A 14396-nucleotide genomic window follows, 5' to 3' on the forward strand; every position below is an offset into this window, starting at 1 on the left:
TACTTGAGAGAAGATGACGGCGAGTCTTTTGCATCTAGGCGACGCCTGCTTTACAGAACACGCTCGTGGTGTTGCTCCTGCGGTCATGGCACGATTTGCATTGAGAAAAATCACCGATGACCTACACTTTGGGCAGAAAAGCCCAGTTTCGATTTTGCACTTTCATCATCCCGAGTGGAGGTCGCTTTTCTCGTCTTAGTTTACACTTTTTCTCAACAGCCACCATCTTCGTCAACGCCTGTTCTACCTTTGCTTGTTTTTACATCGGCATGTGTGATTCACACGCACCGATTTTCTCCACTACAAAGGTCGCTGGGAATTGATACACAAACGTTCGGTTTGCACACCTCAACCTTCACTGTGTGTACCGCAATCAATAATAGACTTTTTCTTCGTCCCACTTGATGAAAGCAGCAAGCATCCAGTGGAATCGACCGTATCCCAGGTGTCATGGGACATCAGGCGGCCCCACCACCAGCCAACTCCATCGAAGCGCTAGCTGGCTGGTTGGAGTGAGGTGGAAAACTACGGCCCATTTCGTGGAAAATTCGACTTCACACGCGCCATGCTCGCAGATCACCGCTGCCGACGGATAAATTCTATCAGTAAAACTAGAATCTTTCCCGCACGGTCACAGACGCACAGTCATTCCGCGTACCGAGCCGCTGAAGCAAACGAAACAGACTGTAAACGGTCCTGTGTCCGGAAAGGTACGGCAAGATATATTTATGTTTCTGTTTTTCCCTGCTCATCTCGCAAAAATCGTCCTGCGCACGAGGCATCTAACGTACAGTAAAAAAAACAATTTGAATTTGGCCGCCACTTTTTATTCGCCGCCTGACGTAATAGCCGCCCGCTCTGACAGCCCTTGGAAATGACGTGTTGTTTTCATTTTTCTGCTTGTTACTCCCATTTAACAACTTGTAAACATCAAATAACAACTCCAGAGGTGCCAGGTGACAGCGATGTTTTGGTACGGCATGTTTATATGTTGCTGGTTGAGAGTTTAAATCTCCTCACGAAACTTTATTCGAAAGTGTCGTCGGCAAAACCAATTTTACTACAAATAAAATTGACTTTATGTACTAGTAATTTGGTGTGTTTTTAAGTAAATATCGTTATCGTTAGAAAGACTAATAATATATCGTTCGAGTGAGCGAGAGAGAAAGGGAGCGCGAAGGAACGAGAGCAGACAAATACAATAACAAAAGAATAAAAGCAGGCAGTCAGACCGTGTGAGTCATCAGTTGAACTACGTCGAGACGACGAAAACAGGAGCAACAGAAAGTAACTTCGTCACTGCGCTGCAGCAGTATTTTGGGAAGAGTCAACAAATTTGGGTCATAGATTTAGAAGCAGTGTGATACGATGTCCTTAAATACGGCGCACGCCAACAATGGCGTTCTAATACACGCTGGAGAGGGGTAAGTTGACCATGACTTTCTTTTCAGCGGTGCATCAACTTAATCCTCTGACAACTTAGCCCACCCTTGTGTGGTCTTCCGAAGGGGTGAGAGGGGGCGAGGAAAATGAATCGGCTGGAAGAAGTTCTAATTGTGCTACTGCGTAATGGTAGAATTTTCTGGATGTTTCCGGATGTCAAAAATCGATCGTTGTTGCACCATATTGTGTTTCCCACAGGAGTTTATCAACAATCTTTACTCAACGTTTGTATACATTGCAGAATCCTAATCTTCAGTGATCATGTGACGATCGAGTTCACCGGCCACGACAACCCGTCAATGAAGGGAACCAAGCAGGGCCGTGTTTACCTCACTACGCACCGAGTCATCTACAACAGCAAGCAGGAGAACGACTCGGTCCGCTCGTTCAGCATGCCGTTCGTATCGATGCGCGAGGTCGAGGTGGAGCAACCGGTGTTCGGTGCGAACTACATCAAGGGTAAAGTGCAGGCGCAACAGAACGGCAACTGGACGGGCGAGGCAAAGTTTAAGATCGTCTTTAAGCATGGCGGTGCGATCGACTTTGGTCAGGCGATGCTTCGGGCCGCTTCGATGGCGCAACGTAACGCCGGCACTGCTCCTCCGCCACCGTACACGCCACCGGGTGGTGCCTGGTATGCGGCTCCACCGCCAGCTTACACACCGAATGCCTACGGCTACGGTTGGGTACCTGGAGCGAGCGTTTTCCCGGAGCAACCGCAACCGAACTCGATCTACATGCACGACAGCCCGCCACCGTATCCGGGTATCATCCCGCAGCAGGGTCCAGGGGCCTACCCGCAACAACCGGGAGTGGCCGGTTATCCGCAACAACCGGGAGCGGCTGGTTATCCGCAGCAGCAGCCCGGCTACCAGTATCCGCCGCAACAGCAGCAACAATTCGCCGGCGGATTTATGCCACAGCCGACCGCGAGTGGATACCCAATGCAGGCCGGTTTCGCGACCGGCCCTGGTGCCGGATACCCGAACGGAAACGTTGGCTATCCGCAGCCGGGATCGTCGAGCGGAACGATGGGTTTTTCGGCTCCTCCCCAACCACCACCGAGTATGTTTTGGACATGGTTAGCATATTGCATCACTCTAAACGATCAAACAATTCTACCTCTTACAGACTCCAAGGAGGCGGAAGCGGCACAAAGTGCCTACTACGATCCCAATAGGCCGCAGACGGCTTACGTTCCACCACCGGCGTATTACGTAAGTATTCTGGTTTATCGAGGCTTCCTTCAATAGCCAAATCACAAAAATCCTACTAGGAATAGATTAGGAAGCATAAACATCTTATTTTAAACTATCTTGGAGATTATAAGTCCGCATTGAAACTTCTAAAAATAGTCTAGTAGTGGTTAACCATTTTTCTACTCCTTTCAGGAACCACCGCCAAGCTACAGTTCTCTGAACAAAAAGGAACAGTAATACACGCACGCACGAACGAACGATCATACAATAATGATGGCCCGACACTATAATCTTCTCGGCGTATAGAAATATTCCACTTTGCCTCCATATGCATCGCGTTAGAAAATCGGAGGGGAGGAATTCCTAATCAAATCAATTCCTTTATTATTATCTGCTTGGTTCTGTTGTGGGATTTTTGTTTAAATTTACACTTTGCAAATTGTTTAGCCGAAGATCTTCACATAGGCTTTTGTGTACAAGCAACGACCATTAGCAAATTATAACACGTGAAGTCAACGCCAGTGCCCTGTAGCGATAAAAATGCATCGGGGCTTTTATTCGAAAAATTGTTAACTGTTATCTGTTACCCATTTCGGAACATGCAAGGAAATGTGTGTGTGTGTGATAGTTGTATGTATGTCCGTTTGGTATGGTCACGGCCTTTACAGGTCCGTATGTATGGATAGATTGGATGTGCGTCAGGATGCATGGATCGGAAGATGTTGCCGATGCTTTTGTTGTATCTCTAAATTCCCTACTATGGATGTTAAATCATGGTGTAAAGTTCATTCGAATATTCAATGAATCAAATAAGCTATAATCTTCACTACTCATACACTGATGTTATTTGTGTCATATTTATCACTTTGAAAGAAAATCCTCTCCCAGGTGACTCACGTGTAGTACCTGTACCACCAAAAAGTGTGTATATTTTAAAAAATTCACCACAAATGCGCCCGCACTTTAGTCTCAGATAACGCCGGTGCAATTGAACGGTATACAAGAAAAGGTTTAGAATCTAATGAATTAATATTATGGAAATTAAATCTATCACCACGGTTGCGAAAGGTTTCAACTAGTCCTTCTTAAAGGCGGGATTTCATGAATGGTTTCAAATACTTGTGGAATGATTGCTTCACCGGTTCCTAAAGAAGAAGACAATCGAAATAATTATTCAAAAATTTACGTTGGCAATTGGAGGCGCACTTATCTCATGACTTACCAGATTCAGGGGATTTTTCTTAGCCTCCTCGTACAATCGCTCGTATACATTTCCATCGTAAGCTCCAAGCGGCAATCCCGGAACGTCATCCGGCAGGTCAAACGAATCGACGATACCGATAACATTCTGGCGCAATTCCGCCAACGCCGCTTCCAGCTTGGCTTGCAACCGATTAATATCGCTTTCCGAAATCGTCGTAAACTGAAAATAAATCGAGCACGAACGAGAAAAGTTTAGTTCATGTTTTTCCCCACCAAAGAACATTGGACTCACTTTCAGCAGATCCCGGAGTGCTTTCAGTGCCTCATCGTCAGCGTACAGAGAGTACACCGAACGCAACACGCGGGCCAACTCGGGTGACACCGTTTGGCAGGCCTTCTCGATCATTTCATGCCGGTACTGCACAAGGAACTGATTAGTTGCTTCCTCCAGCGTAGCACCAGCCTTCTGACGTTGCTCGATGTGGTCCGCGGCGAGACGAAGCTGACTGCAAGGGATAGGCATAATCGAAAGCGTATTTAGAATCATGTACATTTCCCTACTTGACGAAACATTCACTTACTCGGCGACAACAGTTTGAAGAGACGGTATAACTCCATCGATCGAATCGGTCGGTACGTGCTCTTGGCCGGGTCGCGCCTGTCGCCACGCCTTAAGCAGGTATGTAATAAAATAAAACAATTGAAGCATGATATCGAACGTATTATCCTTATCTCTGTGATTCTTCGTAGAATGCTGTTTCGTGATCAGGCGAAAGTTGTCGGTTGCCAGGATAATTGTCAAAAGTGTTGGAACGAGGCAATGTCCTACCCAAGATCAATCAAAAGATAGGTCTGGTCAAAGCTATTTTTTGCTCCGCCATTGTTGTGACAGTGGGTTAAGAAAGTGCTTACTAAAACTTCTAGCGTACTTGTAGGAGATCTCAGCCAAAATCTTCGCGAAATAGGGGATTGGTAATTCTAGATCACAGCATCCATGGTCTCGTGGATGGAAACTGCTCTTCTGTGTGAAGTCATGGGGTATGGATCCTTTTGCTCGCCGTGATTGCCGATATTAAGTGTGTTGCTCTGCCTTATACGGAGCCTTTCTCCACAACATATTTCGAATGCCTCAATTCCTTGATCTGTTGATGAAACATACCAAATATGCAGTTTTACCTCACTTTCCTGGCTGCTCGTGAGAGGTAAACAAAATTCAAAAACACAAAACAGGTGACTCACGTGTAATACCCGTACCACAAAAAGTGTGTATATTTATTTAAAAACTCTCCACAAATGCGCCCACACTTTAGTCTCAGATAACGCCGGTGAAATTGAACGGTATACAAGAAAAGGTTTAGAATCTACTGAATTAATATTATGGAAATTAAATCTATCACCATGGATGCGGAAGGTTTCAAATACTCCTTCTTAAAGGCTGGATTTCATGAATGGTTTCAAATACTTGTGGAATGATTGGTTCACCGGTTCCTAAAGAAGAAGACAAACGGAATAATTATTTCAAAATTTGTATTACGTTGGCAATTATCTCGTGACTTACCTGATTCAGGGGACTTTTCTTGGCCTCCTCGTACAATCGCTCGTATACGTTGCCATCGTAAGCTCCAAGCGGCGATCCCAGAACGTCATCCGGAAGGTCAAACGAATCGACGATACCGACTACATTGGGGCGCAATTCCGCCAACGTCGCTTCCAGCTTGGCTTGCAACCGATTAATATCGCTTTCCGAAATCGTCGTAAACTGAAAATAAATTGAGCACGAACGAAAAAGGTTTAGTTCATGTTTTTCCCCACCAAAAAACATTGTACTCACTCTCAGCAGATCCCCGAGTGCTTTTAGTGCCTCATCGTAAGCGTACAGGAAGTACACCGAACGCAACACGCGGGCCAACTCGGGTGAAGCCGTTTGGCAGGCCTTCTCGATCATTTCATGTCCGGACTGCACAAGGAACGCTCGGCAATGGGCGTCTGCCGTTCGTGCTAGCTCGATCGAGGTCTGATTAGTTGCTTCCTCCTGCGTAGCACCAGCCTTCTGACGTTGCTCGATGTGTTCCGCGGCCAGCCGAAGCTTACTGCAAGAGAAAGGCATAATCGAAACCGTATTTCGAATCATGTGCATTTCCCTACTTGGCGAAACATTCACTTACCCGGCAGCAACAGTCTGCAGCGATCGTATAATTCCACCGATCGAATCATCCCAATCCACGCGCCGATTATTGCTGCTCAAAAAGCGAGCAAGATACTGAACCGTTGGTACGAGCTCTTGGCCGCGTTGCGCCTGTTGCCACGCTTTAAGCAGATATCTAATAAAATAAAACAATTGAAACATGTGATCGAACGTATTATCCTTATTGCTGTAGATCTTCGTAGAACGCTGTTTTGTGACTGTTGTGGACAGATCTGAGAGATAGTGTTTTCAACTGCTTGCATCAGGCGATAGTTGTCGATTGCCAGGATAATTATCAAAAGAGCCACGTGCTGTGCCGTTGTGATTCTTCTTCGCACGCTTACCTGGCGGTTTGCAGCAAAAGTACGGTGTTCTCTCCCTCGTAGGTGCAGGCTGCCGTCACCATACCGTAAGTGCCGTAGAAGTTCGAGCACGTCATGTATCCGTGGCCACCGCACGCCAATCGACACACCTCCACGCCCGTTGCCGCGTCTGCGGTGGTGATCGCTTTCAGGCAACAGGCGATAGCGTGCAGTTCCGGTAGACGCTCAAGATCACCCTTGTCCAGCTCGGACGTAACCTGGTTGTACATTTCCCACAGATTATCCGAGGCCAGCTTGAAGATGATGCTCTTTGCCAGCGCCGGGAACAGCTTGTACTGCTGCGTTAGATGGTCGATTACTTGAACTTCCGGTTGACTGAAAGAAGAGCATAGGATTCGTTAGTTAATGTAATGTCCGTTACAGAAGAGTGAATTTGTGTGCACATAACTTACTCGGGATTGATGTGACTCTGACGACGGACAGCCGAGTAGCGTATAGCAATGGTGACGGCCTTCGAAAGGTATGCCGCCATATCGCGACAGATCACCACCCGTACGAACATCATCGTACCGTAGGTGAGGGCTTGCGATGGTGGCTTCACGAACGTGCCGTCCTCCAGCAGTTTCGCGTTCTTCATCAGCATGTTTTTGCGCGGAATGCGAACCTGATCGAAACCCAGGAAACCATTGTTGACACCGTTCATGCCGAGCTTGTTGCCAATTTCGCCGATCGTGATTCCCTTCAGTGGCATATGCGATTCTTCATCGCGCAGCTGTACGATGAACGGTTGAATACCGTGGCACTTTCCTTTCGAAAAGAGTTGGGCCATCACGACGCAATAGTTGGCGGTATGGGCCACTAGAAAAGAGTGAAAAGAAAATCTTAATGGCCTTGGAATTTATGGATTTTTATCTGAGGAAACTTACATCCTCCCGGCCACCATTTGTAAGCCGTCAGCGTCGGACTATGGAGGACGAACTCTTTCGTCTTCTCGTCATACGTAGCCGTTGTTTCCAGCCCCCGAAGGAAGGTTCCATGACCGAGTTCGGTTTGTGCGTACGTTCCGATGATTTCACAGTTCCACGCCCGTCCAAACCATTCTGCCTGCTGCTCCGGTGTTCCATGTCCGAGAATTGCTGGCAGGAACATCACATAGTGTACGGTTAGTGGGTTGCCCTGCTTTAGGATACCGGTCCCGAGCAGTCCTCCAAGCAAAGCACTGAAAACGGAAAAATATCAGCATTTTTTATGTCAACTGCACGAGTTGCTCATCAAGCGAGAAGTTATCTTCTTACGAGTAGTTGTCCACGCCATCCTGTCCCATTTCCTGCATCTTGCGAACCTTACGGAACGCAACGGTTGCCTTCCGCACCGACTCCTCGTACAGTTCCTTGTGGGATAGGAAGTGCAGAGGCACCTTCTCCTGCAGCTCCGGGTCATTTAGAAAGAAGTCCTCTGTGAAATATAAGAACCAACATCATTTGGAATTGCAAAAAATGTTTCATTTGCAATGAAAACTTAATGTTCACATTACTGAGAAAAAAAACATCGTGTGTTATGATTTATTTAATTTTTTTTTAAGATTGTAATTCAAATGTGCATCATCCATTTGCATTTGGACAGTTTACTCCGGCTATGGTAGAAAAAATAACATCAAAAAGGCGTTTGCGTCACACATTATTTTCTTGTTTTCTGATGTATTTTGTCAAAGAAAATTTTCAACAGATAACGTCGATTGGCGACTGGAAATCCTTGGGATTTGGAAATCTTGACCTGAAAACTGCAAAACAACGGTGACTTGCACGTTTTGCCAGAGGCTGAAGAGGCGATTAGTGCCATTGAAGTTATCGGAAGATTTAGCGCGAACGATAACGGACGCACAAGATTGAACGCCTCCGACCTTTGACAGTAAACGAACTGAAATATGTTATTTCAAATTTTCACAATTCATTTGATGAACATAGAAGCTAGCATGACTTCGTTATACGAAATGGACAATGAGTGAGTGCAAGATAAATTACTGTTCTAGAACGATCCTAGTAGGACAAGGTTTTACTTGGAGGAAAGACCGGTTTTAGACGTCAGAGCAACAACATAAATGTTGATGCATCAGTAGTATTCCACTTTCTCGCTGAGGGCGGAATCCTACATGATGACCTCCCCTACGAACAATGTACATTGGAGCATATGTCTCCCGCCACCAACCACCAGTACTTACCGCGGAAACGTTTCTCTTTCAGCTTTGTTTCGCCTCCAACCCACCAGAGGGTAAACTCTTCATTGTTGAACGTGCACTTGTCTCGCTCCGCCTGCAAGTCTTTGTTGACTGTTCCACTGTTCGAAGGCATGCTGGGATGGTTTATGCTACCACGTACGATTTGCAAGTAAACGGTTTCGTGTACTTTCGCTTTCCAAGTGCGTTTCTTTTCACTACTGGGATGTATGCGTCTTGCTGCGATTATTCACCTCCTGACCAACTGCCACGGACGCTCTAGACTCACTGATCGCCGGAACCGGACCTCCGGAGGGGGTCGTAGCAACTAGGGCTGGACTAAAGCAATAAGATTAACGCGCACTTCGAACGCCAACAGATAGCGCGGCACACGTTGCTCCCCTTTTTGATGCCTGATCCGCAGCGACTGACCTTTGATGTAATAATTGTGCTCCTATACTTTGGCACGCTGAGCTATTTCATCACGTACACACCCCACACCAGGTTGGCACAAATCGCACAGGTTTTGTGAAATTAGCACCGTGGAGGGTAGGGGATGTGGCGGCCTACAAATAAGTTTTGGGGAACGAAAACTTCAACTCACCGTTATCGATGGTCGATCGTTATCGTGGGTTATTTACAGCACAGCGCGTAACCGACTCAAAAGCCCAATGGAGCAGGGTCCAAGCAGGATGGAGATAAGCGCTTATCAATCTCGAGCTAGGAATGGACAATGGGTCGTTCTTACACGTACTACAACGCGTCCACAGTACGATCGTTTGTCAGAAAACGGCCAATGGAACGCATCTGACGGATGATGAGCCCCACTAGAGTACTTCATTTCACAACCAAGATGATCGTCACGGATCCCCACCACCTAGCGTGCGAACGTTGCGTAAATTTAACGATCGTACTGTTGTGTTTTTTGCGCAGCTGTTGTTTGTTTACTATTTCTTCGCCGAATGCTAACGTCAAACATTCGCTTGTAACGTCTATGGTGACTGCTTCAGTTCTGTAAGGTTATATCAAGTTTGCCTTGCTTGTTTGCCATGTGAACATTTCAAATTTGACCAAAAAATAATTACTTTCCCTTGTAATAACAGATGACACGGTTTAGTTTAACAAACAAACAAAAGAAACTTTATTGAATAAAAATATATTATTTTCCATAACCTTGTTTTAATAGCGAAAGCTTCGCTTCTTAACCAATTCTAACCGTTGGCTAACTTACAAGCTCGAACGCATGAATGGTTTCAAGTACAGGTGGAATGATTTGTTCACCGGTTCCTGCAAATAATAATCGAAAGCACCGGTAAAATCACTGACCTGTTGTTCGCACCCGCTGGCACTTCTTACCTTGTTGAGCGGACTTTTCTGTGCCTCTTCGTAGAGCTTTTCGTACACGTTTCCATCGTACGCACCAAGCGGCGATCCCAGCAGAATATCCGGAATAGCAAACGCATCCACAATACTGACCGCATTCGGACGAATCGCCAAGAGGGCCGACTCGAGCTTGGATTGCAGTCGATTGATATCGCTCTCGCTGATTGCGGTGAACTGCAGTGGAATGAATCGATCAGGTATTTGGTGGTAAGATCCGACTTGCGAGATATTCAAACTTACCCGCACCAAATTGCCAATTGACTCAAGCGCCTCGTTGTACGCGTACAGCTCCCCGATGGTACGCATCACTTTGGCAAACGGAGCGGACACTTTCTGACACAGCGCTTCAATCATCTCGTAACCAGACTGCACCAGGAACGCACGGCAATGTGCTTCGGCTGTTTGGGCAAGCTCGAGAGAGGTCAAATTAACCGCCTCCTCGTGTGTGTAGCCAGCTTTTTTGCGCTGCTCGATGTGTTCGTAGGCTATGCGAAGTTTGCTGCAAAAAGGCATTGGTGTTCAGTAATAAATTCAAATACAAATTTTAGTATTACCAGTACCTTGCTGCGACGGTCTGCAGTGCTTTGATAATGCCGGGCACTGTGTCGATCCAGGGATGGCGAGAGTTTTTGCTCTGGATAAAACTACTCAAATACTGGACCGTTGGCACAAGTGGTTGCCCTTTGATTGCTTGGCTCCACACTTTCACGAGATACCTATAGATAAATTGTTTGATTATTTCAAACAGTAAGGTAAGCAAATTCGGGAATATCTTACCGTGCAGTTTGGAGCAGCAAAACCGTATTTTCTCCTTCATATGTACAGGCGGCCGTTACAAATCCATAGGTGTTGTAAAAATTGGCGCACGTCATATAGCCATGACCACCGCATGCCATACGCAGTGTTTCTACGCTCTTCGCCGCATCCGCTGTAGTGACCGCTTTCAGGCAGCATGCGATGGCATGTAGTTCGGGAAGACGCTCCAGGTTACCCTGGTCCAGTTCGGCCGTCACTTGATTGTACATTTCCCACAGGTTGTCCGAAGTAAGCTTGAATACGATACTTTTAGCGATCGGCGGGAACAGCTTGTACTGCTGCGTTAGATGGTCGATCACTTGAACTTCCGGCAGACTGCAATTGTTTGTGATTGGAGAGAATTACTTTAACCTTATATTACATGCTTCTATAGGTTTCTTACTCCGGATTGATATGACTCTGTCGGCGAACCGACGAATATCGCACGGCTATGGTAGCGACCTTTGCCAAATGAAAAGCCGTATCACGTACGATCACCACCCGTACGAACATCATCGTACCGTAGGTGAGCGCTTGCGATGGTGGCTTCACGAACGTTCCGTCCTCCAGCAGCTTCGCGTTCTTCATCAGCATGTTTTTGCGCGGAATGCGAACCTGATCGAATCCCAGGAAGCCATTGTTGACACCGTTCATGCCGAGCTTGTTGCCAATTTCGCCGATCGTGATTCCCTTCAGTGGCATATGCGATTCTTCATCGCGCAGCTGTACGATGAACGGTTGAATACCGTGGCACTTTCCTTTCGAAAAGAGTTGGGCCATCACGACGCAATAGTTGGCGGTATGGGCCACTAGAAAAGAGTGAAAAGAAAATATTAATGGCCTTGGAATTTATGGATTTTTATCTGAGGAAACCTACATCCTCCCGGCCACCACTTGTACGAGCTCAATGTTGGACTCTGTAGAACAAACTCCTTCGTCTTCTCGTCATACGTGGCCGTTGTTTCCAGCCCCCGGAGGAAGGTTCCATGTCCCAGTTCAGTTTGTGCGTATGTGCCAAGTATTTGACATTTCAGGGAGCGTGGAAGCCATTCGGCCTGCTGCTCGGGAGATCCGTGTCCCAATAGTGCCGGTACGAACATTGCAAAATGGATGCCCAATGGGTTTCCCTGACGAATGATGCCGTTGCCGAGCAACCCACCAAGGATTTCCCTGGAAGAATTAAGAACCCATAAGTAAATCAAGAGGATCACGAATTTGTTTAATTCTACTAACTTGTAGTTCGATGGATCGCCATTGCCACGATTTTCGTGGAATTTGCGAACTTTATGGAAAATTGCCGTTGACTGACGAATAGTTTCCTCGTACAGTTCCTTGTGCGATAGAAAATGGATGGGTGTTTCGTTATGGAAGTCTGGATCAGTCTCAAAAAATCGTTCTGTTAAAAGAAATGAATGGAATATTCCGATTAATTACTGATGGGTAAAAATTATTTTGTGTATGCAGTGTATACGAAACCGGCTACGAAATTTTGCTTATCGCTCTACCATGATTAGACATTTTTAAATCAAATACGGTCATATTTTGGAACGAGATTGGCCATGGTGGGGGTCGAAATGATAACATTATGAGAAACAATCTAAATGACATGCAATCATAATTTTCTACCCAAGATAAGCTTAATCAGACGGCATTTTTCTACGAACTTTCTTGAAGCTCATGTTTGTTGGCAAAGCTTCGTTAAACTTGACTGAATAAATAACTACATATTTAATACATGTAGTTAGAATAGAACACACATTTGAGTTAGTTAATTATTTGAATGATATTGTTCAATAATAACGTTCGCATCTTAAATTCGTTCGTAATCTAAATTGATATTCTTTTTCCGATGTTTATAACATCCAGATTTCATTATTACTTCGTATTTCGTATTTAATTTCACCTAAAGAAGTTTCAAATATGGTTAAGAATTTAGAAATTAAAATTAAATCAAAAGCGTGTACACGATGGATGTAGAAAAAAGCAGCTAATTTTATGCCCTTGAACTTCCCCATCATGCTCGGTGCTGATGGGACAAAGTGCACCTCAGCTGTACTTCGCATAATTACCTAGATCCTCCTTTTCCTTCAGTTTATCCTTTCCGCCAACCCACCACAGGGTAAACTCATTTTTATCAAAACTACACTTATCCCGCTCGGCTTGAAGATCCTTATTCACCGAAGACGATGGCATTTTAGAAACAAATGTTGGGGTAGGTATTAAAGGAACGATTGAAGCACAACACAATTTCAGGAAGGGCAGCGAAGCCAATGACCGGAATCGCGGAATTAATTAAGTCGTCCGAAAGGTATGATCGTCCGCGCAAGTTGAAGCTCTTCCGCAAACTGAAGTACACGACCATCAGTTAACGTAAACCAGTACCACGACGACTGATTGGCGCACGGCGTAAACCCCGCTACCGCTGTTGACCCCCCGGTGACATGACAGGCCTTTTATCAGATAAGTCCGTGTGCCACCGTGACTTGGGACTTTGCACCAACCACGCGTCGTGAGATGTTTGGCGATTTTTAACGCATTTGCAACTCGCACTCAATTCACTGTGCAACCGTGATAACTTCAGAGCTTAGCAATACTGAATCTGACAAGCACAATCTTATCACTGGCCGACAAATTACAGGTGCATTCGCTGGAAAATAAAAACATACCAAAACATATGATCCATGACACCATAAACGATAAGATCACAATTGGTTATCTAGAGACGATTGAAAAAAAAATCAATTACAATTCAACCTTTCGTTGGTCACGGTTTAGTAACCAAGCAATAGAACTAACGTATTCCTCTGAATCGTGGACAACTGAAAACCATGCATGCTCCTCGAAGCAGTGATCATGATCATTTCCCTTGAATGGACATCAACATGAATGTCAAACATGTTATGCACGATTCTTGAATGAGCTGTCAGGCCAGGGTCTACAGTGCGACAGGGGTGGCAAACGGTTAGCAAAGACTTCATTCCAAAAAGATTACAAAATCTGTAGAGAAATATTTGTACTACTATCATAGAGCGATGAGTGTGAAATAACAAGGAAAAGCTGTAAACATATTTTCAGATGATGTTACATCATTTCGGGAGCCCTTAAATAAATTGGTAAAAGAGTAAATGAGGCCCCGGCCGCCATGTTTTCGATCGTGGCTACACCTCTTGTGGACGTTTAAACTGAATGTATGCAATTGGTGATACATTAATTCGTTAAATTCAACCTACGAATATTTGAACCGTAGTGTGTACCGTTAATTTCGGCTGCGCAATCAACCTAGGGGGTGCGGTATGAGGGGGGCCCACGGGCCCCCCTTATTTCTCAAAACTATAACAAACTCTCTTTTTCGGTAGACCTAGCGCAGTCCGCTCGCTGCGCTCGCTGCGGGCGCGCCGCCGTTTCCAAATCATTTTTTCGGCTAAACTCATTGTTTCATGCTGTCCATCATGTGTGGTATGGTTTACTTACTAGTAACTTAACATGTAAAAGTATGTTAACCCGCATTCAACCTCCACTGCGTGATTAGTTTAAACCGTTATGTTCTTTTAAGCGAACCGTTAGCGTTCAAAAATCGAAACGAATGCATGCTTCGCGCTTTGCATAGCTTCAGGCGCTTAATGTGAACCAGCAGGAAGAGGAGAATCTAGCCC

General features: G+C 45.6%; 4 protein-coding genes across 8 annotated transcripts; 1 reads left to right on the forward strand and 3 right to left on the reverse strand.

Moving 5' to 3' along the window:
* The first annotated feature begins 1183 nt into the window (after positions 1–1183).
* On the forward strand, positions 1184–3475 carry LOC131271932 (WW domain-binding protein 2). Of its 4 annotated transcripts, none has more exons than XM_058273520.1 (5): positions 1184–1424; positions 1685–2218; positions 2378–2466; positions 2575–2660; positions 2835–3475. In XM_058273520.1, the coding sequence occupies exons 1-5, from the start codon at positions 1369–1371 to the stop codon at positions 2877–2879; spliced, it is 810 nt and encodes a 269-aa protein (XP_058129503.1). In that variant the 5' UTR covers positions 1184–1368; the 3' UTR covers positions 2880–3475. The 4 variants fall into 4 exon arrangements, with proteins under 4 accessions (XP_058129503.1, XP_058129501.1, XP_058129502.1 ...); XM_058273518.1 differs by having other exon boundaries at positions 1190–1424; positions 1685–2234; positions 2304–2508; XM_058273519.1 differs by having other exon boundaries at positions 1190–1424; positions 1685–2234; positions 2307–2508.
* A 60-nt stretch (positions 3476–3535) lies between these two features.
* LOC131261182 (probable peroxisomal acyl-coenzyme A oxidase 1) lies at positions 3536–4631 on the reverse strand. Its single transcript, XM_058263133.1, has 4 exons — positions 4427–4631; positions 4138–4351; positions 3865–4065; positions 3536–3787 (listed from the first exon to the last, which is right to left on the reverse strand). Exons 1-4 carry the CDS (start codon positions 4552–4554, stop codon positions 3728–3730), a joined length of 603 nt encoding a protein of 200 aa, XP_058119116.1. The 5' UTR covers positions 4555–4631; the 3' UTR covers positions 3536–3727.
* A 462-nt stretch (positions 4632–5093) lies between these two features.
* On the reverse strand, positions 5094–9401 carry LOC131261181 (probable peroxisomal acyl-coenzyme A oxidase 1). Of its 2 annotated transcripts, none has more exons than XM_058263131.1 (10): positions 9170–9401; positions 8572–8997; positions 7649–7808; positions 7280–7572; positions 6806–7211; positions 6375–6728; positions 6011–6166; positions 5677–5935; positions 5404–5604; positions 5094–5333 (listed from the first exon to the last, which is right to left on the reverse strand). In XM_058263131.1, the coding sequence occupies exons 2-10, from the start codon at positions 8699–8701 to the stop codon at positions 5274–5276; spliced, it is 2019 nt and encodes a 672-aa protein (XP_058119114.1). In that variant the 5' UTR covers positions 8702–8997; positions 9170–9401; the 3' UTR covers positions 5094–5273. The 2 variants fall into 2 exon arrangements, with proteins under 2 accessions (XP_058119114.1, XP_058119115.1); XM_058263132.1 differs by having other exon boundaries at positions 8572–8992; positions 9170–9211.
* Positions 9402–9739: 338 nt separating this feature from the next.
* On the reverse strand, positions 9740–12936 carry LOC131258417 (probable peroxisomal acyl-coenzyme A oxidase 1). Its single transcript, XM_058259731.1, has 9 exons — positions 12813–12936; positions 11977–12139; positions 11621–11913; positions 11147–11552; positions 10726–11079; positions 10509–10664; positions 10189–10447; positions 9922–10122; positions 9740–9852 (listed from the first exon to the last, which is right to left on the reverse strand). Exons 1-9 carry the CDS (start codon positions 12934–12936, stop codon positions 9793–9795), a joined length of 2016 nt encoding a protein of 671 aa, XP_058115714.1. The 3' UTR covers positions 9740–9792.
* Between the last annotated feature and the right edge of the window lie 1460 nt (positions 12937–14396).

Source organism: Anopheles coustani, chromosome 3, assembly GCF_943734705.1.
Source record: "Anopheles coustani chromosome 3, idAnoCousDA_361_x.2, whole genome shotgun sequence".
In the NCBI taxonomy this organism is placed as follows: Eukaryota; Metazoa; Arthropoda; class Insecta; order Diptera; family Culicidae; genus Anopheles; species Anopheles coustani.

Excerpts from the sequence above, each read along its gene's own strand:
- LOC131271932 (XM_058273517.1), top strand. The coding sequence starts at position 1,369 with ATGTCCTTAAATACGGCGCACGCCAACAATGGCGTTCTAATACACGCT. Across the intron at positions 2,509-2,574 it reads TCCTCCCCAACCACCACCGA|ACTCCAAGGAGGCGGAAGCG; the intron begins GTATGTTTTGGA and ends TACCTCTTACAG. Across the intron at positions 2,661-2,834 it reads TTCCACCACCGGCGTATTAC|GAACCACCGCCAAGCTACAG; the intron begins GTAAGTATTCTG and ends TACTCCTTTCAG.
- LOC131261182 (XM_058263133.1), bottom strand. The coding sequence starts at position 4,554 with ATGCTTCAATTGTTTTATTTTATTACATACCTGCTTAAGGCGTGGCGA. Across the intron at positions 4,066-4,137 it reads CACTCCGGGATCTGCTGAAA|TTTACGACGATTTCGGAAAG; the intron begins GTGAGTCCAATG and ends ATTTATTTTCAG. Across the intron at positions 3,788-3,864 it reads AGAAAAATCCCCTGAATCTG|GAACCGGTGAAGCAATCATT; the intron begins GTAAGTCATGAG and ends CTTCTTCTTTAG.
- LOC131261181 (XM_058263131.1), bottom strand. The coding sequence starts at position 8,701 with ATGCCTTCGAACAGTGGAACAGTCAACAAAGACTTGCAGGCGGAGCGA. Across the intron at positions 6,729-6,805 it reads CAGAGTCACATCAATCCCGA|TCAACCGGAAGTTCAAGTAA; the intron begins GTAAGTTATGTG and ends CTCTTCTTTCAG. Across the intron at positions 5,936-6,010 it reads CTGCAGACTGTTGCTGCCGG|TAAGCTTCGGCTGGCCGCGG; the intron begins GTAAGTGAATGT and ends TTTCTCTTGCAG.
- LOC131258417 (XM_058259731.1), bottom strand. The coding sequence starts at position 12,936 with ATGCCATCGTCTTCGGTGAATAAGGATCTTCAAGCCGAGCGGGATAAG. Across the intron at positions 11,080-11,146 it reads CAGAGTCATATCAATCCGGA|TCTGCCGGAAGTTCAAGTGA; the intron begins GTAAGAAACCTA and ends AAACAATTGCAG. Across the intron at positions 10,448-10,508 it reads CTGCAGACCGTCGCAGCAAG|CAAACTTCGCATAGCCTACG; the intron begins GTACTGGTAATA and ends GCCTTTTTGCAG.